This window comes from Nannobrachium achirus (assembly GCF_963921795.1).
Source record: "Nannobrachium achirus genome assembly, chromosome: 12".
Taxonomy (NCBI): domain Eukaryota; kingdom Metazoa; phylum Chordata; class Actinopteri; order Myctophiformes; family Myctophidae; genus Nannobrachium; species Nannobrachium achirus.
In genome coordinates, this window is record NC_137832.1 from 61,436,010 (window position 1) to 61,463,235 (window position 27,226).

Here is a 27,226-nt window from a genome sequence, read left to right on the forward strand (position 1 = left end):
AACACTCCGAATAGTAGAGGGAAGACAGTGTGGTTTGACTTTGCGTGTGGTGTGTGGTTTTGTTTTCTGTGTAGTGTGCGCAAGCGGTTCTGTTTGTACGTGTAGTGTGCAGTATGTGTGCGTGTGTGGTTCTGTTTGTGTGTAGTGTTTGCGGTTCTGTTTGTGCGTAGTGTGTGTGTGTGAGAGAGAGAGAGAGAGAGAGAGAGATGGCAGGAGACGTGCAGGCCGTGTGTGTGTTGGAGGAGGAGGCCTGTTGGCTCCAGTTGGAAGACTTCAGAATGCTGCTCATCAAAACCATCGATCCTTCCCGCATCACTCCTTATCTACGCCAATGTCAGGTAACTCCTCTCTTCTATTCTCTAAAATCACTGTTTCCCAAATGTGGGTTGGGACCTGTTTGTGTGTCACGAACCAATCTTTATGGGTCATGGCTTGAGTAAAAACAATATTTTCCCATATCTAAAAATATATATTTCAAAAATCAACATTTTAATAGAAATAGCCTTTATTTTTTGTGCCTTTTGAAACTAAACAAACAAATACATTCAAGAAATTCCATAAATGTAAGAAAATTATCATTAAGAAGTGTGAAAATAGCCAATCTTGAAGATCTGCTGTTTTCACTAGTTTGGGTTATTTTACGCCATAGTAAAGTTTCCCAAGACAAATCTGCGATGCCCCTATAGCCAAAAATGTTCCATATGGCATGTTCTAACTGTGTGCCAAATTTCATGCTTCTTTCATAAAGTGCACGATTCCATCAAAATACTGCCCGAAACGCCTGGACTATCCCCTCCTCTCTCATCTACTGTCCATACGGCAATGTTGGGTACTCTTCTCTCCTATTCTCTAATCAGTCCTTATCTACGCCAGTGTCATATACACTGCCATTCTCCTCTCATCACTTGGAGTAGCAATGTCAGGTACTCCTCTTATCACTCCTTACTCCTCTACTAAGCTCTCGTTTCTCCTTATCTACACCAAAGTGCAACAAGTACTGCTCTAATCACTCCTCATCCTTAACTCTGCCAATGGCAGGTGATCATCCTCTCCTCTGCCATTCTCCTCTCATCACGGCTTATCTCTGCCAATGTCAGGTACTCCCATCCTCTCCTATTCTGTCATCATCACTCCTTATCTACAGTATGCAGAGTGTCAGGTAGTCTTTATCACTCCTCATCTATAGATATGCCAATGTCAGGTACTCCTATCCTCCTCATCGCTTCTTATCTACGCCAATGTCAGGTGCATCACTTTATATCTACCGTATGTCAGGTTCAGGTACTCCTCTCCTCTCATCCTTGTCTGTTGTAATAATCTAAATCAGAAGCTCATTGTACGTACTGTACGTTCACACAGAGCAGGAATTGCTCTAATAACTATTTTTTTTAAATTAAACACTAATACATGTCTTAGAGGAAATAACAGTGAGCAGTGAATGACACCTCCTTTCTATGGGAATTTGCGTTTGCGTTATGGGAATTGTGATGGTGTCCAATAATTCCGATTCATAATTTTAAAATAAATTAGGCTTGCCTACATGTGGAAATAAGAAACAAATGTAAATCTAATATATGAATCGAACATGGGAAAATAACATACTGTTATCTATTCAGAATATAGTTTAAAGGAATTCAGAGCACATTTTATATGCCTTTCCGCTGAGCAAACTTCCTTACCGTCAAAGCTTGTGCCTACTATGACTTTTAGTCATTCATTATTATGGCAGTGAGTACTTCCTGTTCCATTTTATTGATGTCAGAGCTCAACAAAATGTTTTTGTTGACACCATGGCAACGTGTATTTAAATAAAGATACAACATTACATATGCTTTTGAGAAGTGGCAGTGAATGTTGGTGGAGTGGACGAGTGCTTCCACGTGTACTCCCCATACTGTACCAAGAAAATCTTGTGAAACAAATGTCGCCACCCAATAATCAAGGACGACGATACATGAAAGAAGAAGGAGTGAATGTTCTAGCCAGAATGTTTCAAATAGAATCCCATTATAAATGCAGGATTAGGGCCTTATTATCGTCTCTTATCTGTCGGATGGAAACATCATATGTCCGAAACTGTTACGTTTTAGTATTTAAATTCAAAAGTAGCAAAAGCAGCAGACCTACAAGCTCAAAACATGTCGCTTCATGCCACGTTTCAAGCTTGTATATTTGCTACTTTTGTGCTACACTGTATGTATGATTAAGACAAGTAGGGCATTCATTTATGAAAAAACCCTAAAAGTTGGAAATAATATAAGGTTACTGCCCTACAGCAACTAAATCACAACTATAAACTATAAAAAATAGCGCAGCACAAGTGTTCTTCCTAATTTTTGACCGACAGTTGTCATTCACACGCCCACTGTGCCCACATTGTGCAAGTACAGTAATGCAGCAACTGTACTTCTGCCCATAGGCATGTTGGTCTTTAAAGTTCAGGTGCATTGTCGATCCAACAGTAGTTCTCAAACTTTTTAGGAACTGGGAACCCCAGGTTGATATATAGTTTGCCGCAGACCCACATCTGAAAATACTTTGTGCGAGGAACCACCCCAGAGAACGGTAGGTTCCGTACGGAACCATTGTTTACTTAGATATGGAAGGATGACCTCCCACTTGGGTAATGACGCCCCCTGGCGATCATTCAGAGAAACTACTTCAGCTCCCGTACTAACGTAGGTAGGAAGGGCCTGTCACTCAAACCGGAGTGACCCGCCTCCAGGCTATATAAGCCCCCGGAGGCGGAAGTAACATCCTCTTAATACCACTCTCTGCCACATTCAGTGAAACAGAGGGGCATTACGTGGGAGGTCATCCTTCCATATCTAAGTAAACAATGGTTCCGTACGGAACCTACCGTTTACTGTCAATATTCCAGGATGACCTCCCACTTGGGATTCTTAAACTCCCCTCTAAGCCACAACCTACTCTCATACCCCCACACACCCCTCATACGGGTGAGCACAGCCCAAACGGGCGTGACCCATCACCCAGAAGGTCCCAGGCCCACCGGACCTGGGTGTGAAGGCATGAGAAAATAAAGAGAGACCCTGACAGACCGAAGTCCGCCTCATTCAACTAAATGAAAAGGACAAGTCCGCCTTATAAGTAAGACACACTATATAAGGAAAACACAGGGTCCCCCCAAAGTACCCCAGGTGGCTACATGCCCACCTGTGGGAGGGGAAGATCCGACTCCTCTATGACATAGAGGAGGCAACTGCACCCAGAACCGAATGCGCTAGCGAAGAGGATTCGATATCCAGGTGATAGTAGGCTGCAAAGGTAGAAGGCGAAGACCAATTCGCCGAAACACAAATCTCCTGAACGGAGACTCCCTTTGCCAGTGCCCACGAAGTAGCCACACCTCTAGTGCTATGGGCTTTAAGTGCCGCCGGCACTTCCACACCCGCACTAGAGTAAGCCAGCCTAATAGCATCCACAATCCACCTCGAAAGAGTGGGTCTAGACACCGGCTTTCTGACAAGAACATTGCCCATTTCTACAAAGAGCTGAGAAGAAGCTCTAGAACCAGCAGTCCTGTCACAGTAGGCCTTCAATGCCCTGACAGGACAAAGGCAATTCAGCCGTTCATCCTCCACCGAGACAAACGGAGGAGGATGAAAAGCCAGAAGAACAACAGGCTCCTTAGGAACCACCATGTTCTTAGGAACAAACTTAAGATGAGGCTTGAGCAACACCTTGAGATCATTGTTCATAAACTGCATGCACTCCGCAGACACCGAGAGAGCTTGCAGGTCACCAACTCTTTTAGCCGTGGCCAAAGCCAGCAAAAGAGCCGTCTTGAAACTCAAAAGTTTCAAAGGCATCCCTACAAGCGGCTCAAAGGGAGCCCGACATAGGCCCCCTAGAACCACCTGCAGATCCCAAACTGGGAACAAAGACCTAGTCACCGGCCTCAAACGTTCAACTCCTTGCATGAACTTGATGACCTCCGGGACTTTAGAAGGTGCCTTGCCCGCCACCCCCAGGTGACAGGCATTAATAGCCGCCAAATACCCCCTAAGGGTAGAAAATGCTAGACCACTTCACAAGCGGTTCTGCATAAATTCCAGAATTTCCTGGGCTGACGCCACATGAGCCACCACAGGTGGAACACGCGACTCACACCAGTCCTCAAAGGCATTCCACCTTCCATCATAAGACGCCCTCGTAGAGGGCGCCTTAGCACTCTGAATGGTAGCAACCACTCCAGAAGAAAAACCGGCTGCCAGCAGGTTTAACCTTTCACGTGCCAAACCCACAGGTCTAGGACCTGCAGGTCTTGGTGGAAGATCTCCCCCCTGGCCTGACTCAACAGGTCCCTGCACTGAGGCAGCTGCCAACCCGGTTCGCAAAGGAGAGGGGCGATCGCCGATCTCCACGTGCCCTTGTAGGGAGCCACCAGGAGCATCTCCAGACCGAACCTCCTGACTCTCTCCAGAGTGGGTCGGATTAAGTCGAAGGGGGGAAACGCGTACAGTAGACCTCTCGGCCACGTGTGCGCTAAGGCGTCCAACCCCAAGGGAGGACTGCCCTTCACCGCGAAGAACAACGGACACTTCGTATTCTCCGCTGACGCAAACAGGTCCGCCACTGGCTGACCGAACTTGCGAAAAATCTGGCTCGCCACCCTGGGGTGGAGAGACCAATCCTCGTAGCGAGGACCTCCCCTGGACAGGAGATCTGCTCCGCTGTTGAGGAGACCTGGGACGTGTAAGGCCCTGATCGACTTGAGGCGCGACAAGCACCAAACCGTCAATTCTCGAGCCAGACGGTCCAGTGGCAACGACGACAGGCCCCCCTGTTTGTTGACATAAAACATGGCCGTCGTATTGTCTGTCCTGACCAGGACGTGACAATGCAAAATCCAAGGCTCGAAATGCTTGAGCGCCAGGAGTATAGCCATCAACTCCAAATAGTTGATGTGACGACCCCTCATCTCCAGAGGCCAAAGCCCCTGCGCTGTGCGCCCCTCGAAAGTGGCTCCCCATCCACTGAGACTGGCGTCTGTCGTGATCGACTTGCGGGAAACCACCTCGCCAATCGAGACTCCGCTGGTGAGGAACCCCTCCACCAGCCACGGAGACAGGGCGATCGCGCAGGAAGGGGAAACCGTAACCTTCTTGTACTTCAAGGAGGGCGGGATCCCGAGGGATAACATCCATCTTTGAAAAGGTCTCATATGAAACCTGCCCAAACGCAACAGATGTACTGCGGAAGCCATCATTCCCGTCAGTACCATGCAACTCCTGTAAGTGACCTCCTGGCCCACTTGAAAGGAGTCGAGACTTTCCCGAAACCTGTCCACCCTCTCCTCTGAGAGACGGGCCGACATGTCGGATGAGTCCAGAAGGACCCCAATGAATGTAAGACGACTTGCTGGAGTCAGCATGCTCTTGCCGTGGTTGACTATGAAACCTAAGGCCTTCAGGTGAGCCAAAACCACTTGTGTGTGACGCGCCACTTCGTGGGCGGAGCTCGCTGAAATCATCCAATCGTCGATGTACGTCGCCAACCTGACGCCCTGCTGTCTCAGCGGGGCGATGGCTGCTTCGGTCACTTTCACGAAAACCCTCGGGCTCAGTGACAGACCGAAAGGGAGTACTGTATACTCGTACAGGCGACCCTCGAAGGCGAACCGAAGGAATTTCCTGTGTGGGGGATAAATCTGGACGTGCTGATAAGCATCCTTCAGATCCACTGAACAGTGGAAATCCCCTTGCCTGACCGACCGTAACATGGTGGGTACTGTTAGCATCCTGAAAACGTATTTCTTCAGGTACACGTTTAGTGCCTTTAGGTCCAGGATGGGACGTAGCCCCCCCCCCTTTTTGGGCACCAGGAAATAACGGCTCCAAAATCCCATGCGGGATTGGGTCCTGTCCAGCTCCACTATAGCACCCTTGCTTAGCAATGAGCTGATCTCTTCTCTCAAAAGACTTGCTTTTAAACCACGTGCTCTGGTATGAATAACCCTGCTCGAAAGCGGGGGTATATCTGCGAACTGTAACCTGTAACCCCTGGTTATCGTTCGAAATACCCAATGGCTCGGGTTGCATAACTTCCACTGGCGCGCACAGCGTGCTAGCGTGTTTTGAGCGAGAGAAACCCCACCACTGTGCTTCCGTGACGGCGGAGCTTTTTGGCGGCCGGACCGGAAGTGGGGAACCTGCGTATCCGTATCCGGAACGACCGGATGCGGAGCGCAAGGGTTCAATAGGCCGCATGGCGGAAACACCTTCTGGTTGTACCGCTTGACTAGCGGAGCTATTTTGCGGCGGGACCGGAAGTGGGGAACCTGCGTATCCGTATCCGGAACACCCGGATGCGGAGCGCAGGGGTTCAATAGGCCGCAAGGCGGGAACACCTTCTGATTGTACCGCTTGACTAGCGGAGCTCTTTTGCGGCCGGACCGGAAGCGGGGAGCTAGCGAATCCGTATCCGGTGAAACCGGAAGCGTTCGGTTTTCGCTCGATAGAGCGACAGGAAGAGCAAAGCGATTCGACTGATAAACAGACTCGCCCACAACTAAAGCATTCTCCCCTGACAGGAGAGGAACTTTTACGTTTAATACCTGCTCTAAGGCCTTTATGCTTGTCCCTTGACCCGGGCTCATAGTAGGCCGACAGAATTTCTGACTCAAGGTTAAATTCATAGCATCGCTCACGCGAGGGAAAATCCACTCGCGCGCATGAGGAACCATATAATTGTTTGACGTTAACATTACTGGTTGCTGATAAAACCTCTGACTGATTAAAGAGTCCTGACGGGACTCCATCATTCTTACAGGAGGCATGCATAAAGGAGTCATATTGTCGACGCGAGGGATATCCCCCTCGCGCGCTTGAGGAACCACATAATTGTTTGACATTAACATTACTGGTTTCCGATAAAACCTGTGATTGATTATCGAGTCCTGACAGGACTTCATCATTACTACAGGAGGCATGCACGATGGGGTCGTCTGTGCTAGTGCGAGAGAGTTGGACAGAGACAGACTTTGCTCTTTCAACATATTTATTGTCGACACAGGAGGCATCAAAATCAACATTTTCATTTCCCCGACACGGGGTACCGAAAAACGCCCTCGTTTGGGGGGAGGGGGACCGAGAGACACCTCGGACCCCCGCCCCAGCACAATCCCCCTCTTCTGAGTGTCATTTGCGCTGTCCCCTACCGCGGCCACCGCGGTATGAAGACTGCTGCCTGCCATCCTTGGACGGGCGGCGCGGCTGAGCGCGCTCGGGAACCACCACCTTGCTGCGGGGCCTGTCAGGCGCCCTGGCTGCAGAGGCTCCCCTGGAGGAAGACGAGTGCTTCTTAAAAGAAGCAGAGCGGCCCCTTTCCTTGGCGCGGGAGGAGCGGGACGCCCTCCTAGCTTGCTGCGGTTCTTCCTGTGGCACTGTGGTGGACTCGACGATGTCCTTAGCCGCCTTGAAGAAGGTAACTCTACCCTGCAGCAGCTCCAAGCCCCCACCCATGAGGGTGGTGGGACTGTTCTCCATGTTTATGAGAGACTTGTACATCTCCCCGCGAGGACCTAGAGGCTTCTCGCCCACGTCCCTCTTAGGCTCGAGGTCGACATAATCGAGCCAGCGGGCTCTCTCAGACTGGAGGTTGTAGTCCATGGACCTGCCCATCCACTTAACCGCATGCCAATTGACCTTTAGCATGATGTCAAATAGAGTGTTCAGTTCAGCTGTGTGCTCCCCCGTGGGCAGACCTTTGACCAGGTCCTTGGTGGAAGCGAGCAAGAGCTGGATCAGATTCAGGTCCTTAGCGGCCAGAGCAGCGGACCGGTAGGCGTTACGAGCCCTGTCCGACTGCAGCTTGTCCTCCAGGACAGTGAACCCCGGCGGGTTGGTGCCGACGGGGCCGACAAACGGCCCGTTTTTAGCCGTGCCTACATCCTTGTACTGGGGTCTGACGGAACCCAGAAAAGATTGTGCCAACAGGTGGTCCAGGTTAGGGCAGGTGGACATGCCTGCCTCCGCACCGCCCACCAAATCCAACACAGAAAAAGGCAGCTTCCTGGGGTCTTTATGTGTCTTCCATGAGGAATGGAGGGCCTTGGTGAAACCTTTCACCAGCGGCAGCCTGGAGAGGACATACGGGGCGGGAACCGAAGGCTCCTGCCCGGGCATTTCGTCATCATCCTCGGCCTCTTCAGAGGGGAGAGGAGGTGGCAACTCCTCTCCAACTCTGGCCAGAGCTCTCATGTAGACTGTGAGATGATCCAGCATTTCTGCTGCAGAATCGACGTCCTCTGCTCCCGCTTCACTCGCTTGACTGGCGGGTGGAGGGGCAGTGGTGCCTGAGGAGGCCTGGGAGCTCCCTGCGGCGTCCAGTTGACGTGCTGGAGCCGCAGGGGCATTACCTTTCACAGTGACCGTGAGTCGAGAACCCTCGTCCTCGACGGAGTCCTCCTCCTCCTCGGCCGTGTATCCAGAGTATTCAGAACCAGAACCCTCGCTCTGACAGGAGCTCAGGTCCGACTCTCGCCTGAAAGTCTGGACTGTTTTGGTGATGCTCACGTCGAGGGGGACGTCCCCGACGGTCACATCCGAGCGTTTCTTTTTGGGCACCGCGCCCGAAGGGGAAAAGGCTACCGGAGGGATGTTAGCCTTCTTGGTCGCCTTCTTAGCGGCGACTTCACCAGACCCGCCAGCTCCAGTGACAGTGGAGCTAGCTGCGGTCGGTTGCGCGGCAGGCGGTGTCTCATGTAGCACGGCGCCATCTTGACTTGGAATGGCGCGCTGTTTGCCAAGCGGATCTCCGGAAGGCAGCGCCGCACCTTGACCAACGGTGCGGGCCGCCTGGGGAAGGAAAGACTGGGCTGTGGGGTTGAGAGCAGTGGACCCACCTGGTGGAGCGCAGGCCCCGAGGCCTGCCCTGGCTAGGTAGAACCGGTGTATCAGTACATCGTGGTCGTAGGCCACGCAGAAGTCACAGAAAGGTCCTGCTCTCCCCTGAGGACTCAGTGCAGAGAAGGCGTGTGCAACGCCCATGCAGCCGACACAGAGAGGGTGAAGATCCTGTCCGTCGATGAGTCCTGGACAGCCTGGACATTGCCTCGGCAGGAAGGCCAGAGGATCCATGGCGAAGCACTGTAGATAGAGTTAACCAGAAGCAGACGAGCTAACAAGCTAACGGCTAAGGCTAGGCCACGCTTGATTCGGGCAGGGCCTGAACAAGCGGTAAGCAGTGTAGCTAACGTTAACAAATAGCAGACGAGCTAACAAGCTAACGGCTAATGCTATGCCACGCTTGCTTCGGCGGAGGCCTGAACAAGCAGTAATAATCCTTTGTTATAAAAGGAAATAACCGTCGATTTAGGACGGAACAAGAATAAGTATTCTTAAGTACGGGTTAATTCAACACTCGCCGGTGGGCGACTCCAATGCCACCGCTTTAGGCTAATGCGCGAAGAATAATAATACAAAGGCTGAGTTTCAACTTATCTGAATGTGATATCGCAGAGAGTGAAAAGAGGATGTTACTTCCGCCTCCGGGGGCTTATATAGCCTGGAGGCGGGTCACTCCGGTTTGAGTGACAGGCCCTTCCTACCTACGTTAGTACGGGAGCTGAAGTAGTTTCTCTGAATGATCGCCAGGGGGCGTCATTACCCAAGTGGGAGGTCATCCTGGAATATTGACAGTAAACTAGTAATCTAAATGGGTAAACCAAGAACCTACGGTATTCAATAAAATCTATAAAAGCAAAACATCAATAATCTGTACATTGAATTTACGCAATAAAGACTGATAAAAAGAATACAATTATTTGCATTGGATGTTCCAATAGTACGCAATTCTCTGAATTTACAGAATACTGTATTCCATTTACAGGTGGGATAGTCTTACATCTCTAATCAGTGCATGTGTTGTTGGCAGGTAATCGGTCCTGAGGATGAGGAGCAGATATTTAACGACCCCATGCTCGTTATCAGGCGACGCAAAGTGGGTAAGAACAGAACCTGTGAGCAACGCACCAAGGCAGGGGTCTTCAACAGGGACCCCCGGGGGTCCTCAGAGTTTCTACCGGGGGGGCCACCAAATCTTTGTGTGATAGGACCTTTTTTATTGTGAGGGCGGGGAACATTAGCCGGAAATAGCTGATCTACAAGCACAGCCAACCTACTGTGAGCTTGTAGGTTGGCTATTTCCGGTAAAGAGGCTTGGTGTAGATAGAAGAAGAGAATAAGTACAGAGCCAAATGTCAGATTTACTACGTTTTGAGGGTTTAAATTAATTAATTTAAATATCTGAAAATACACAAAAGATGTTGTCTAAACAATCAAAGAAAACATACATTTACTGATGACCGTGCTGTCAAACAATCTATGAGTGAAATCTATGACATTTTTTTTTTATCTGCAACACAATTTCATACAATATGTGGTGGGGGTCCCTGCTTCATCTCTCTCTCTGAGCTAGGGGTTCCGTGGCCTGAAAACGTTGAGGACCCCTGCACTGTCTGGGGGATTAGACCCAACACACACCTTTTTTTATCCATCTATACAGGAGCCCTATACTGTATTTGCCCACTTTGTTATATTATAAAAAAAAAAAAATATCTGGTCTAGAAGCTACAACGCGTCACAACGGGATGTGTTGTGAGCTTGTAGATCTCCTATTTTTAGGTATAAATCTTTGAAAACCTTTAGATAACCTTCCATAATTAGGGACGCCTGGGTTGAAGTGGTTAAAACGGTAGATATGTGTGTGCCTGTGGGGCCTTGGCTCAACAGGATGCTGAGAATACTGACCTTGTGTAGGAGATATGTGTGTGCCTGTGGGGCCTTGCCTCAACACGATGCTGAGAATACTGACCTTGTGTAGGAGCACTGCTGGACATCCTCCAGAGGTCGGGGGCCAAAGGTTACACAGCCTTCTTAGAGAGCCTGGAGCTGGACTATCCTCAGCTGTACAGCCGCATCACCGGGAAGGAACCCAACAGAACCTTCAGCATTCTGGTTGGTAAGGACTGGACCTGTGTGTGTGTGTGTGTGTGTGTGTGTGTGTGTGTGTGTGTGTGTGTGTGTGTGTGTGTGTGTGTGTGTGTGTGTGTGTGTGTGTGTGTGTGTGTGTGTGTGTGTGTGTGTGTGTGTGTGTGTGTGTGTGTGTGTGTGTGTGTGTGTGTGTGTGTGTGTGTGTGTGTGTGTGTTCTAACTGTTTGTGTGTGTGTGTCCTGGCGGTAACCAGATCACTCGCCCCAATTCACACTCGCCCTAATGTTTTTCTGGCGACCTTAACGCCAACTGCTCGTTGTGGCGGTTCTATTTGTTTTACTGAGAATAAGGTTAGATATGAGTTTAGGGTTAGACATAGTTTTATTGAGGTTAAAGATTAGGAATAGGATTAGGTTTTACAGTTTAGGAATAGTTTACCAGTCCTGAACGTAACCAGTCATAGACGCTAGAGGCGAGTGTGATTTGGGGCAAGCGATCTCGTATTCGTTCTGACAGTGTGTTATAACTTTGTGCGTGTGCGTGTGCGTGTGCGTGTGTGTGTGTGTGTGTGTGTGTGTGTGTGTGTGTGTGCGTGCAGACACAGCAGGTGACAGAGGTCTGACAGAGTTTCTGATGTCAGAGGTGTCTTGCCTGCAGAGGGCGCTGCAAGAAGAGAAACGCAGGCGTCAGACTGCATGCTCCATAGCCAAGGACCAGGTCAGCTTGGCAACTATAGGGCTTTGACACATTTAGGACAGGAACCCCTTTTGGGGTAGGCGTTGCTAAGTACAGTATACATACATACATACATTTTTGTCATGTTTGAATATACTGTATACCACTGCGGTGCCATGGCATTGGTCCGAATGTTCATTAGTCCGAATGTTCATTAGTCCGAATTTGTTAAGAATACTATGCCTAACTCTAACCCTAACCCTAACAGGGGCGCTGGAACTCCCAAATCCCAAGGGGAGCTGAGCCTGGAGGAGTTCATGCGTGCGGCCAAAGGCCGCACACCGACAAATTCACGTTTTTTATCCGGTTTTGGGTTATTTTTATTATGGTTTCGGGTGCTTATTCCCCGCACAACGGTGTAACAAGGAGCTATATAGTTACTAGTTATTTTAGCACACAGTGCAACACACAGCACGCATGCACACACACAGTCACTCACGCACACACTACAAAATCTGGTATTATTTTTGTAACAGTTTTCTACTGTTTTTTATTCCCCATATACAACGGTGTTAGTTTGCAACAATGAGCCTATAGACAGTTTCTAGTTCTCAAATAAATAGACTTTGGTGTGCCATCAAAGCAGGATTTAAATTTGACTTCCGTGGAAACACGGAAGTCAAATGTAAACAGATGACGGCCGGCGGCCCGGCTCAAAAAAAAACAAAAAACACACAGTGTGGTTTTAAAAAGCCGAACTAGTTCGGGATCGGCACCCTGATAAGGTCCAAATAAAGCCGAACTAGTTAGGGATTGGCACAATAAGAGTTAATATAGCTCTGTGTGTGTGTATATCAAACATATAATTTTCCAAACTCACTCACGCTCTAACGCTCACGCTTATCTACGTTTATCTATTCACTCGCTTCAGCAACTGATCCCAAAGTTCACATGGTATTGGCCATTAGCATTATACCAACGCTGACGGAGCCCGAATTTCATTTCTCCCAAATTAAAGCTGTTTATTAGCGTTTTCTACTGTCTGTTGCCAGGGTTATGGTCTGTTCCTCCAGGCCATGGGATCTGGAGCCCCACACACACACACAGCTCCCTCTCTCACAGTTAGGAATGTGCATTCTCTCAGGAATGTGCTCTCTCTCTCTCTCTCTCTCTCTCTCTCTCTCTCTCTCTCTCTCTCTCTCTCTCGGTGCGTTTGATGTGTGTCTCATCTTCCAACGGGTAAATAAATATACACTCCTCCATGAGCTGCTCCTTACATTATGATGCTCTCACGCACGCACCAGTTACAGTAACTTTCCCCACAACCCACACTCTGCACATATTTTGGAGCACACATCTTTGAACGGGTAAGGTCTAGTATAGGCTTATTTAAAAAAAGAAAAAAAAGAAAAACGTTTTTTTTTTTCTTCTTCTCCCCACCACCAGGGGAGCTGCAGCTCCCTCAGCACCCCACTTCCAGCGCCCCTTACCCTAACCTCAGTAACCCTAACTAATCGGACTAATGAACCTTCGGACTTATGGGCAGTCCCCACGGCATTGTCTGAAGGAAAAAAAAAGTTTTACTCTTATGTACCTGTACTGTACAAAAGACGTAACAATAAAGTACACCCTTGATATTTGTTTTTCAGAACACTTCAGGATTTAGAAGGCATTTTTAGAATCAGCCTCAGTCCTGAATGAGTTAACCACTAGAAACCACTAGTACATTGTTCTATACGTATTATCTGAATCTGCACCCAATATACCCTGAACTGCTCCAGATCGTCCTAGAGTTGAGCGATCCTTTCCTTTGAAGTGAGTTAATCACAAAAACACTAAGTTCCGCACTATGGGGACCGGGCTTTCAGCTCAGCTGCTCCTCGACTGTGGAATGACCTCCCCGACCACCTGAGAGCACCACAGTCCATGACACTTTTAAAGGGGGACTAAAGACTTTTCTTTTTAACAAGCCGTTTGCCTAGACAGTCTTATGGATGTTTTATGTGTTAAACCTTTTCTTAGCTGTGTATAGGTGAACAACGTTCTGATTTTATTCACTTCTTTGTTTCTCGTTTTAATTCTTAGTTGTTTTCTTAATGTTTCCTTATAAATAAAATGTAGTATTACTATTATTATTATTATTATTAGAACCCCAGCATTCCTATTCGGGGGCAGACATTGTTCTGCTCTTCTGAAGACCCCTGCTCTGCTGTGTTCCAGGAGGAGACCACTCGACAGCAGCAGCTGAGGGACAGGGAGGTGCGTAAGCTCTCTGAGCGTGTGCAGAAGGTGCGCGAGGAGAGAGACAGGCTGAGCGAGGAGGTGAAACAACTCAGAGAACACAACTACCTGCTGATGACCAACATCAACGCACTCAGCGATGACAAGAACAGCGCTCTGCTGGCCAACAGAGATCTACAGCTGGAGGTACAAGTATATATGGACCCACGTTTTGCCTTTTATAAAAGTGCTTTAATCTTCTGTGGCATAGATCCAACAAAGATGTTCGATTTATACTAAACTAAAGCAGCTCAAATAGGGTTGGGAGCCGGAATCGGACGAACTGGATCCAACATCGAGGAACCGGAATCGGTTCCATCACATTTGGAACCGTTTCCGCAACTGGTTTTATCACACGGTCAGTGGTTCTCAAACGTTTTAATTTCAAGGCCCACCATAACTCTGAGACTGTACAAATGTCAGACCCTTAAGTGTGGGAGCCCCTCAAGTAACCCAGAGATGTACCTCACTTTGAGAACCAGTAGTAGCAATACTATACAGTATGTATTATGTATGATCATGTTTATATCAAAAATGATAAAGAAGGCCAAAATCAAGCATTTGAAAACATATACTGTATATAGATGGAATTGTTAACGGACAAAATTCGTTTTTTTTACAACAAGGGTTCATATTTTAGATTGTAATTAGAGAAAAGAAAAGATGAGTGTTAACATGTTTTCATTTACTGCTTTCTATCGTTTTACCGATGTTAATGACTTTGATTCCAGTGGTTGGGGGCATGCGTACAAGTGGCTAAATATGTATTTTTAGACACAATAAGCCCATTCACAAGATGCACCACAATCCTTCATGGGCAGATGTGACTTAAGAAATCGCAGTTCAATCGCCGAAATCGCTAAAAACTATAGAAAGAAGTAAATGAAAACATTTTAACTCTCATCTTTTCTTTTCTCTACGGTAATTACAATCTAAAATATGAAACCTTGTTGTAAAAAAACTAAGTTGTCTTTAAAGAACCGGAATCGTCAAAATCCTAAAGGATCCCAACCCTAGACTCGAAGTGTGCCAAGAAACCCACCCCCCACATCGTTCACTGTGTGTGTGTGTGTGTGTGTGTGTGTGTGTGTGTGTGTGTGTATGTGTATGTGTATGTGTGTGTGTGTGTGTGTGTGTGTGTGTGTGTGTGTGTGTGTGTCCAGATAGAGAAACTGAAACACAGTCTGCTGAGTGCGGAGAGCGCCAACCGCCTGGCCCGCCACCGCACGGTGACGCTGCGCTCTGCCATGGAGCAGAGACCCAGCCAGGAGGCGCTGTTGAGCCTCCAGAGGCACAACGTCCTGCTGTCAGAGAGAGTCAAAGAACTGGAGGTAGGACGGACAGACGGACAAATCGACTGAAATATCTGCTGTACTGTAGAACAGTGGTTCTCAATCTTTTCAGGCCGCGACCCCCAAAATAATCATATTTTAACTGGAGACACCCCCACCCTAAGAGCACTAAGAGTTGAGGCATTACATTTTGTATATATAAATAGCAGATCTACATGCTCACAACGCCTCGCAAAGCCTCTAATATCTGTCAATTTGGCCAAAGTTTAATTTGTCATTTTGGAGGTATTAAAAAGTCTTTAAATTGTCACTTTAGAAATGAGCAGACACCCTCTATACACTTACACTTTACGCTGTTTTGTTCACTGTTGAGTGAGAAAAACAATGTTGCACGTTAAGTTAATCATCTGGGTCCCCAAAATAATTTGGGGACCCCTCTGAGGGACCCGACCCACAAGAACCACTGCTGTAGAATCAGTTTTCAGATGGGGTGTGTGTGTGTGTGTGTGTGTGTGTGTGTGTGTGTGTGTGTGTGTGTGTGTGTGTGTGTGTGTGTGTGTGTGTGTGTGTGTGTGTGTGTGTGTGTGTGTGTGTGTGTGTGTGTGTGTGTGTGTGTGTGTGTGTGTGTGTGTGTGTGTGTGCGTGCATGTTTTCAGAGCAGGAAGCTCAGCACCTCCCAACACAACGGTGCAAAGGAGGAGGAGGGGGAGAGGAAAGGGGGAGAGGAGGAGAAGAAAGGGCAGGAGGTGAAGAAGGAGGAGAAGAGAGAGGAGAGGCAGCTGGACCTCCTCTCTACCGTCTTCAAACTGAGGAGGGAGCTTCACCGAGCAGAGGAGGAGAGGAACAGGGTGAAGAACACCTTCTAGACATCTTCTGTTGTTTGATTATTGGTGGTTGGCAAACAGCTTTTACAGGTGCATTATCACCACCAGGGCAGGAATTGCATGGAGGCCATGAAGGCCATGGCCGCCGTTGCCCCTCATTTTGGCCTGGTGCCTCTCAAACCAATGGCATGACCTGAGGCCACAGTGGCCTTAAAGCCCCAGCTGACTGTACCACTTTCTCCTCTGTCTCTTTCTGGTCAATATGTAGACACCAGTGTCTCTTTCTTGTCATGTAGACACCAGCGTTTATTGTTGAGATTCTGAAATCTTAACTCCCCCGAGTCCCCAAGTTTAGACCAATCCAGTGACTTTGATTGGTGCAGGGCTGAGCATGGATCAGACAGGGCATCATGGGTTCAAGTCCCGTTCCCGAGGATCTTTACTGCATGTCTCTCCCTGTCTCTCTCCCTTGTTTCCTGTCTATCTACACTGTAAACTATAAGACAGAGAAGCCCCAAAAATATCTTAAAATAGCTGATTTAGCAGCAGTGAACACGTCATTAACAGAGGTGACTGGCTTCTCTCTGTGTGTGTGTGTGTGTGTGTGTGTGTGTGTGTGTGTGTGTGTGTGTGTGTGTGTGTGTGTGTGTGTGTGTGTGTGTGTGTGTGTGTGTGTGTGTGTGTGTGTGTGTGTGTGTGTGTGTGTGTGTGTGTGTGTGTGTGTCAATGATGCTTTCACTGCTGCTTTCCACTTACATATGAAAACAAAGGTAAAAGTAGTGTTTCAACGATGAGGTTGGGTGCGTTGGTTTAGGCAATCCTAGCTCAAGGTGTGTTTGTTTTTCAGAGCCAGGACCAGATGGAGGAGTTGGTGTTGCGCTACTCCCGGCTGAAGGGAGACGCCAAGATGTACCGCCAACGCAACGAACAAACCCTCCGTCAGCTGGAAGAGGTGTCCAAAGAGAGAGACAAGGTTGATACCATGTCATAGTATTGATATTAAAGCTACAATCCTTATGTTTTAAGTCTCTCCCAGTCTTTCCAATGCAGAAAGGTTATTGCAACTGTATGTGAACTACAATAAAGATCTGGCATGCAGTCCAGAGTGCCAGATATGCTTTGAAGTGTGTAGGGAGACCACCTACAAACACTGCAGATGTGCATTTACCGGTAGTTCAGTTTTGCTTTTGCATACCGATATAGAAGAAGAGAGAACCCAGACCGGTGCCCGTTGGGCAGAACAGTCACCATTGACATCGAGTTGTGCAACACCTGTCTGTGATGTAGGCATTGTTTCAGCATGCGGCTGTTACCATGGGGGCGACACTGTTTATTATCAGTGATGTCAGCATTCAAACAGATTGTGGACATCATCTCCAAATTTGGGCATCTTTTCAGCTTGCGGCTGTTACCATGGTGGAGGTCACCATGCTCATCTCCAAATTTGGGCATTGTTTCAGCATGCGGCTGTCACCATGGCGACACTGTGTAGTATCAGTGATGTCAGCATGCAGATGGTCAGACTGACGGACAGACAGACATTCGCAAAGAGTTGAAAACCACTAGGTTAAAACATGAAGAAAAGAGAATGCTGCCTGAAAGCGATGACCACATTAATAGTTTGTTAATGTGGATGTTTGTCTAACAGGCCATGTCGTCGCGTGCTGACCTCCACGCTGAGTCCACCGTCTACCTGCAGGAGAAGGACCAGTACAGAGAGCAGCTCAGACAGCTGACAGAGAGGTGTGACTGGCAGCAGCTGCAGCTGCTGCGCTCCAAGGGTGAGGTGCTTCAGCTGCAGACCCGCGTCCGCAGGCTGACCTGCTCCACTCATCAGGTACACACTACAAATATCAATAACACACTTACTGTATACACAGGGTCCCCACTGCCATGACAATCCTGGGAATATTTAGAAATTAGAAAAACTGTTTTCCAGGCCTTGGGAAAGGTTTGGGATTAATCAAATGTTTTGCTTGAAAATGCTTGGATATACAGTACATCATTTGGCTATTGATTTTATACATGTACACACACACAACTGTAATTGATTTACCTGTTTGTGTGCTGTCATGGAGTTACAGACCAACTAAAATGGCTGTTCGTTATGTTTTCTGATCCATCAAATAGTCATGCAAAATTTCAGCTGCCTTAGAATGTTATGCCTTCAATTGCTTTATATTATAGTTTTCATAAACAAATTGTCTTACATACAGACAGTCATTGAATGACAGATTCAAAAATGTCCAAAAACCTGAAAGTTGTTCACTAATTGAACAACTATATTGTACAGAAAGTACACTATCAGTGTCTAATAAAAATGAGTCCTGGTGAATTCACAGTTTATAATTTGGGCATTTAGCCTCTTATCCAGAGCATTGCTTCCACCATGGTTTGTATGTTCCAGCTTTTGTCACGCCACATTTATACATCACAGGTCCCAAAAAGACTTGCAAAGTGATAGTGCACCTGTCACATGTGCATCCTCGCTCATACTGCAGCAGCAGCTCCTCCGGCAAGCCTCCTCTCTCTTCACTCCTCTGTCCTCCAGATGCATTGTAGGAACTAGGAAGTAAGATGATGGGTGACAGACAAGAGCACGGAGGAGAGATGGTGGCACACAATATAGAAATGAGAGGAGCCCTCGGCCGCTTTGTTAGTTTATCATTATTATCATTATATATTGTGGTGTTGTTGTCTCAGAGTGGGCGGAGCCATAGTGCCAGCAGTGAGGAGGCTGAGCGCACAGAGGGCAGGGCTAAAGGTGAGCACAATGTAAAAGATCACTCTGTTTGTGCTGTAATTTGTATATACTGTATTATGTTATTGGATGTGTTGTCATGATAGTTCTCCAGATCTCCGCCAGGCCGGAACGGCCAGGGACGATATATTGAGTTTTCACTAGGGATGTCCCGATACCACTTTTTTTCTGACCAAGTACAAGTACGAGTACTTAATTTGAGTGAATACCGATAAGTTTCTGTACAAGTGCTTAAATAGTGTGTGGCGCTCCAAAAATAAAATTGATATGTTGTTACCAACATATATTATGAAACAAAATGGTATCTGGCGCTGCCATGAGCAATATCGGACAAGTACGAGTACAGCAAAATAGGCTGGTATCGGGGTGAGTACCAATACTGCGAGTACCGATACCGCATCCCTAGTTTTCGCACCTGTCCGTGTGTACTGTTGTACAGCTAATCTGGACTGATCAGCGTGACATTTTGCAGTCACACTCCCAGTTGGCCAAGGAAGAACCACTGCCCCATTTTCTTTTTTTTTTTTCATTATAACTTGCTGCTTCACATTTTTGTTCTCTAGATTGCTTTATCTTGACACAATTCCATAATAGGCCCCATGATTGGTACACATTGACCATTGACTTTGACACCTTGAATCATGTAGATGTATTAGTCCGATTTTGGTTCATTCCGATTAGCTATGATTGGCATCGCAATTTTGTGGGAAAACTTCCACAAATCGAGTTTGGCAGAGCCTGCCAAAATCTATTTCACCACGGTGAGTGGCTGTGAGTCATGTAACAATGACTGTCCAACAAGGGTTTTGATAATTCACATTTGTGAATTTGATCTAAACACCCTATATCAGTGGTTCCCAAACCCTCTGTAGGACCCAGTAAATCTCCCTTTTTTCACCATTACAATTATTTCAGTAGAAAGAAATAAAGTCAAATAAAGTAGCGAAAATAGCAGATCTACAAGCTTGTGTTGTGAGCTTGTAGATCTGCTATTGTCACTAGTTTGCGTCCCAGGGAGACATAGAATTTCTATTTTGGGTCTCGAGAATATCATGACCGCAATATCCAATCATCCCCAAATTAAAATTTAAATGTCGAGGGGCCTCTATAGAGTGCACCTCCAAAACCGCTTTCACTTCCGCCCGCAGGGTCACCGCAAATGCGAACGGTTGCACCGCCTGTGGCACAAACTCTATTTCCCCCCGCACCTTCCTTGTTTCCTGACCGCTGCACACCACGACTGACGCAGCTCTGGGTAGGCAACCGGGCCTGGCGGAGATCTGCTCTCAGAGGAGTGCACTTTTCTAGTGAGGACATTTTGTGTCGTGTTCTGTCGTGTTGTTTTGTGTATGACAGGGGTTTTCAAAGTGGGTGACGTGGCACCCTGGGGTGCCGTGACAGCAGTCCAGGGGTGCCGCGAGGTCATTTGAATTTATTTGGACACTTGAAAAAATATTATTTAGTATAAAGTACAAAGTTATTTTCAGTAAGTTCTAACCAAAATGCCTATTATCTCAACGCTTTCCTCGCAAAACATAATCACTAAAATATCGTCACTGTCCGGCAGAAACCTCGTATCTCCAAGTTTCAAATGTGTACGTCTTTTGCCCTGCTTCATCATACAAAACCGTCGCACAAAACTAGTGAAAACAGCCGATCTACAAGCAGGCGATGCGAGGCGTTGTGTGCTTGTAGATCGGCTGTTTTCACTAGTTTAGTACATTTTATAGATGATAAATACAAAACGAACGGTTTTGGACAATGACGATATGCTATAAATATAAGGTGCTGGGAGTGAAAATTATAATGTAGGGGTGCCTCGGATTAAAAAAGATATTTATGGGGGTGCCCTGAGACAAAAAGGTTTGGGAACCCCTGGTGTATGACAGTATAATATTGTACAGTAGTGAGGACATGGTAGAATAACATGATCCATTGACAGGCAGCAGTGATGACATCCCCAGCGGGACCTCAGGAGAGAATGAGGAGGCTGCAGCGCTGCAATGCCACCAATCACCTCTTGATGGCACCACTGAGTCAGGACAGCAACCCAGCACTGATGCAGCATGGGTAATATTCTGTCTGTCTGGAAGAGACACTCAACTTCACCCACGCGGGTTGTTTTGGAGGAATTTTATTTTCCCCTCAGTATCACTTTTAATGTAATTACATTTACACCAGGTTCTCCAGTATGGAAAGGCTGCTCTTTCAGCTCAAGGCCCAAACACTTCTTAACTTATAGTGCCAACTTACTGTCCTCAAGTTGAAACAATTTCAACTGAATGTAGCAACCATCAGTGAGGGACTTCGGTAGGAGCTTTGCACTTAAAAGAGGAGGCAAACATTATGCATGCGAAGAGAAATTGAAGCGGCCTTCAATTGCCCCGTTGGCAGCGGTCGGTGCAGTTTGGGGATTTGTTTGCCAGTGTGTTTGCCAGTCATTGGTGTGGACTGTGGACTGGGCTTTTGAGGACACAAACAAATTAACATTGTGTCATTAATTATTGGCAGTGAGATATCGATGATATCAGTTGTAATCGCCTTAATGCTTTATATGATTTTTTTTATTGTAGCTGTTTGCACATTGAACTGATTATGCCGCTGAGTTGGAAGCAAACCACCACACATATTGTTAAATTAATGGCTCAAAGGCTGATGCCTTTGAACAATATTACCTCCATTTAGAAAGACAAAGAAGACAGCTTTGTCTCTCAGCTTGGAAGGACATACAGTACTTAATGGATGCTTCCAATGCTGATACTACGTACATGTGGATAGCCTCCAATATTGATGTGAAAGATTAGCAGCTCCCAGACTGCGAACATTAACCCTCCAGAGATGATAAAATAATTGACCTCAAGGCAGATGAGAAGTAATGGCAGCCCAGGGCCCCAGGCTGAGAAAAACAAAAACCCACTACTTTGGAACTTACTTAAAGGAGGACTTCACCACTTTTCAACCTATCTTCATATAATTGGTCCTCACTAAAGAATTGCTTTTATTTATTTATTTTCCTCAGAGGAGGGTTGTGGGCAGGTCAGAAACCCATCGTCTTGTGACATCATCGATTGGGAATCCAAGCTAATAGAAACTGCAGGCTTTCTATTCCTGAAAAGTTGCAATGTTAAAGTGGAAGCCATTGTTCTCGCGATAATAAAAATCTAAATATTTCAAAAATATTGATTAAATCTTTTGGGGGGGAAATGATGATGTCACAAGACGATGGATTCTGAACTTCCCACAGCTCTCCTAGGAGACTTGGACAGAGTAGGAAAAAAATTGCGCTATTTTATTATGAACATTAGTGAGGACCTATTATATGAAGACAGGTTGAAAAGTGGTGAAGTCCTCCTTTAAGTACTTACTTACTTACTAACTACAGGCTGATGAGCCTGCAAATGTCCATCAGAATGCATCTTCTTCAGCATTAGTAAGGCTGATTGATTGATTCATTTATTGCATACTTAATTAACAGTTTGCAGAGACAGGTACAGGGAAGTGCAATGCAATACAAGGTCTGCTAAAAGGATTTTCCCAAGAAAGCCTATGGCTTGTTTCCATTGTGGTCCTGTGTACTCAATTCATCTAAAAAAGTGGCTGATGTAGGCTGATGTACATACTGTACATAGTAACTGGACTCACAGATTGACAATAATCATTATTAGTTCCCAGGAAGATTACAAAGCCAGTAGACATATTGTGTGAACATGCTGTAGCTCCCTTCCAAACGACTGGCCTTGCATTACTGTGCCTCACTGTTGAGAATAGGGTTCAGGTTCTCAGTTGTCCTCAGGTTATTAACTATTAGTACTAGGTTGGGCTTATAAATGTGTAGTGATGCTTTTGCAATGAAAATGACAACGTCAATATTTGAGGCACCATTGTCCTTTGAGCTATCAACTGGCTGATTGTCTAGTTAGTACACACAATACATGGAGCAATAATTTAATGCTGGATGCTAAAGCGACACATGGCTTATTTACTTACACAGTTCTTTTTTTTTATCTTGCACACTGTGGGACAACTTTACCTGTGGCTGTGACAGTCACGGTCACTGCAGGGGTCCTTCTGTGTTCATGGTCCTGCCTCTTGAATGATGACATTTTTACTCATCCCTAGCCTCCTTCAAAATTGGTATGAGAAAGTCACCTTCAGGCGGCTGCTACCCGTGACTTGTAAATAGACTAAGCCCCCATGTTCCCCCACCCTTTTTTTCTGCCTTTGTATTTGATGTTATGCTTTTATCCGTCTGTCTTTCAATATTATATGAGATACTTAAAGTGTGGTTCCTGTAGCCTCTGCTTTCTAGGATCTCCTTTTAGTTGACCGTGTACCAGTGATTTGTACTATTGCAAACTTCTAATACATTCTTCAATCAATCAATCACTCCACTAATTTGGGATTTGGGAGCAGTCCCCTCCTCATATCCATGTGTTTGATATGGCTCATATTCAGTCTCTCCTGGTGGCTGATGTTTAGGGAGTATTGGAGGTTGAGTGTGGTGATGAGTAACCCTGCTTCCCTGTGTTCCCCATCTGCCTGTCTGTCTGTAGGAGGATGAACTGTCTGACTGCTGGAGACCACGGAGCAGATGTCACCGCAACTTCTTCTACCGCAGGTGGGTGTTTTGTTTCACATTATGTCAACAATAGAGACCTCAAAAAACTGAACTAATACACGGTACATAAGCCCCTTTTCCACTGCAGCTTTAGCAGCACACTACACAACACTACACCGCACCACTCTGTACCACATTAAAATATCTACATTTTCCATTACACAAAAGTACCCCTATCGTTAAGAAAGAAATTGACCCTTTTAACTGTGATTATAATACAACATAAATTTGTATTGCAACTATACTAATTATACCGCACAATAATGGATTATAACTGTGATTATAATACAATATAAAATATTAATATATTACTATGATAATTATAATACAATATAATAGATTATAATAGTGGTTATAATTGTAACACAATAGAATCTATTATCATGTATTACAACTATATCCTGGTGGTCTAAATGAAAAGTCAGTGAGTGATCAGTCATTATGAAGTGTTTGCCCCTGTTTGGCCTAGCTCAGACCTATTCTGGATTGGATACTTTTTAGTACCACGTTTAGTACCACTTTCACACCACTCTACCCAGGTCCTTGTAGTGGAAAACCCGGCACAAGTGGGCGGTGTGGAGTGGTGTGGTGTTGGTCCATGTCGGTGGAAAAGGGGCTTTTAAAGACAACTGGCCTCATATACATGTACAGTGAACTTACCTAACATACTGTAGTAATATAATATACATGTTCACAGACAACAGACATCAGCTACACCGCGGGGTCACGCTAGTGGCTCCCTGGAGCTTTTTCAAAAATGTATGAAAATGGAAAAAGATGGGGGGAAAAATATATTTTTGTTTTAATATGGTTTCTGTAGGAGGACAGACATGACACAAACATTCTTAACGTTTTCCAATGCTGTAAACATGTGTAGAATAAATATTACATTTCAACATTCTCTCCAGGATGCGCTGCAGGGAAAATAAACATTTAATCCTGAATGCTCATTGTGTATTTGTAGCCTACTTAGTCATTTTGATAGTAGGCTAATATAGCTAATATAGACACTTACAGCATGTGTTGCCTTCATTATAAGGCTCTATTGTATATAAGGCTTTTAATTTTTTGAGGCTCCAGACAGATTTGTTTTTGGTCAAATATGGCTCCTTCAACATTTTGGGTTGCCGACCCCTGACCTACACTGAACTAACATACTGTAGTTCCACAGTACTTACACACATGGTACCTACAGCATGTTAAACAATATGAGCAGCTCCCCATACAGTGCATATGATTACACACATGGTACCTACTGTATGTTAAACAATATGAGCAGCTCCCCATACAGTGCATATGATTACACACATGGTACCTACAGCATGTTAAACAATATGACCAGCTCCCCATACAGTGCATATGATTACACACATGGTACCTACTGTATGTTAAACAATATGACCAGCTCCCATACAGTGCATATGATTACACACATGGTACCTACAGCATGTTAAACAATATGAGCAGCTCCCCATACAGTGCATATGATTACACACATGGTACCTACAGCATGTTAAACAATATGACCAGCTCCCATACAGTGCATATGATTACACACATGGTACCTACTGTATGTTAAACAATATGACCAGCTCCCCATACAGTGCATATGATTACACACATGGTACCTACAGCATGTTAAACAATATGACCAGCTCCCCATACAGTGCATATGATTACACACATGGTACCTACTGTATGTTAAACAATATGACCAGCTCCCATACAGTGCATATGATTACACACATGGTACCTACAGCATGTTAAACAATATGAGCAGCTCCCCATACAGTGCATATGATTACACACATGGTACCTACAGCATGTTAAACAATATGACCAGCTCCCCATACAGTGCATATGATTACACACATGGTACCTACTGTATGTTAAACAATATGACCAGCTCCCATACAGTGCATATGATTACACACATGGTACCTACAGCATGTTAAACAATATGAGCAGCTCCCCATACAGTGCATATGATTACACACATGGTACCTACAGCATGTTAAACAATATGACCAGCTCCCCATACAGTGCATATGATTACACACATGGTACCTACTGTATGTTAAACAATATGACCAGCTCCCATACAGTGCATATGATTACACACATGGTACCTACAGCATGTTAAACAATATGACCAGCTCCCCATACAGTGCATATGATTACACACATGGTACCTACAGCATGTTAAACAATATGACCAGCTCCCATACAGTGCATATGATTACACACATGGTACCTACTGTATGTTAAACAATATGACCAGCTCCCCATACAGTGCATATGATTACACACATGGTACCTACAGCATGTTAAACAATATGACCAGCTCCCATACAGTGCATATGATTACACACATGGTACCTACTGTATGTTAAACAATATGACCAGCTCCCATACAGTGCATATGATTACACACATGGTACCTACTGTATGTTAAACAATATGACCAGCTCCCATACAGTGCATATGATTACACACATGGTACCTACTGTATGTTAAACAATATGACCAGCTCCCATACAGTGCATATGATTACACACATGGTACCTACTGTATGTTAAACAATATGACCAGCTCCCCATACAGTGCATATGATTACACACATGGTACCTACTGTATGTTAAACAATATGACCAGCTCCCATACAGTGCATATGATTACATAATGATTACATATTGATTACATCATCCCCATTGACCACAGGAAGAGAGCCGTCAGGTCAAAGGTCATTGGCAAGGAGCATGCACCGTGTAATCTTGACGACAGCAGCGGAAGTGACATCACAGACTCTGATGGAATATGATTGGTAGGGTAGGATTGGCCGCACGCTCACACACACACACACACACACACACACACACACACACACACACACACACACACACACACACACACACACACACACACACAGGTTACATGCCATATTTCTATGCTATACAAAATAAAGCAACTGAATGCAATGTTTCGTCACCTGACTTTTAAATGCCATGTTTGGCAACTAATGTCTAACTAACTAACTAACTAACGGCCCAACAGAACTATGGTTTAGTGATGAGTCATCACTTTTCACAGTCTTTTGGGGTCTGTTTTTAGCCCAAGGAATGTTTTTCATGCAAAACAAATGCTTGCAATGGATTCAGAATAATTAAAAAACCCTAGTTTGACCCCTCACATGCTACTTAAAGCAGATTTTTGTGGGGTATTGTTTTCCACAAACTTTCAGCGGCTGTCAAACATTTTGCACGCTTTTTTGCAAGGGGCATGGGGGCTCAATTTGTTATTTAACCTTCATCGTTGACAGAACCACTGAGAAACGGACCTTTGCTCTCCACCGTCACGGCAATATCGGATTCGCCCCCAACTAACAGTATATCTGAAACCTCACACACACAAAAGCATCACGCGCACACACACACACACACACACACACACACACACACACACACACACACACACACGCACACACACACACAGAGTGATGGAGGCGTGTTTATGACAATTGTTCGGCCGCCATGTCATAACTAAACTCAGGACCATACAGTACACAACCAAAATGGCAGTGTCAAGTCTGCTCACTAGCATCATTTTGACAGATTGTTGGTTTGTTTTTAAACAACCTTTGAATAAATCCATTTTGAATCAGATACGGAATGTAAAATCAAGCTGACTGATAACATCCTACTTATTTGTTAAGCTATATTACTGATCTACTTTACTGTTGTCTTTTTGTAGGTCAACCCAGATGTCATCTCAACCATTGATTCCTACAGCACATTTTCAAAGGATATGTTGCACTGGGT

The 27,226-nt window shown here is 45.8% G+C and overlaps 1 protein-coding gene across 1 annotated transcript; it reads left to right on the top strand.

Annotated features, from left to right (window-relative positions):
• Window positions 1–206: 206 nt before the first annotated feature.
• On the top strand, window positions 207–27,226 carry card9 (caspase recruitment domain family, member 9; the record flags this gene model as incomplete). The annotated part of the gene is made up of 14 exons (XM_080738821.1): window positions 207–338; window positions 9,901–9,970; window positions 10,849–10,986; window positions 11,557–11,675; window positions 13,854–14,060; window positions 15,077–15,244; window positions 15,862–16,053; window positions 16,877–17,002; window positions 17,678–17,866; window positions 18,733–18,793; window positions 20,733–20,860; window positions 23,344–23,408; window positions 26,130–26,232; window positions 27,159–27,226. The coding sequence occupies 13 exons, from the start codon at window positions 207–209 to the stop codon at window positions 26,227–26,229; spliced, it is 1,695 nt and encodes a 564-aa protein (XP_080594947.1). The 3' UTR covers window positions 26,230–26,232; window positions 27,159–27,226.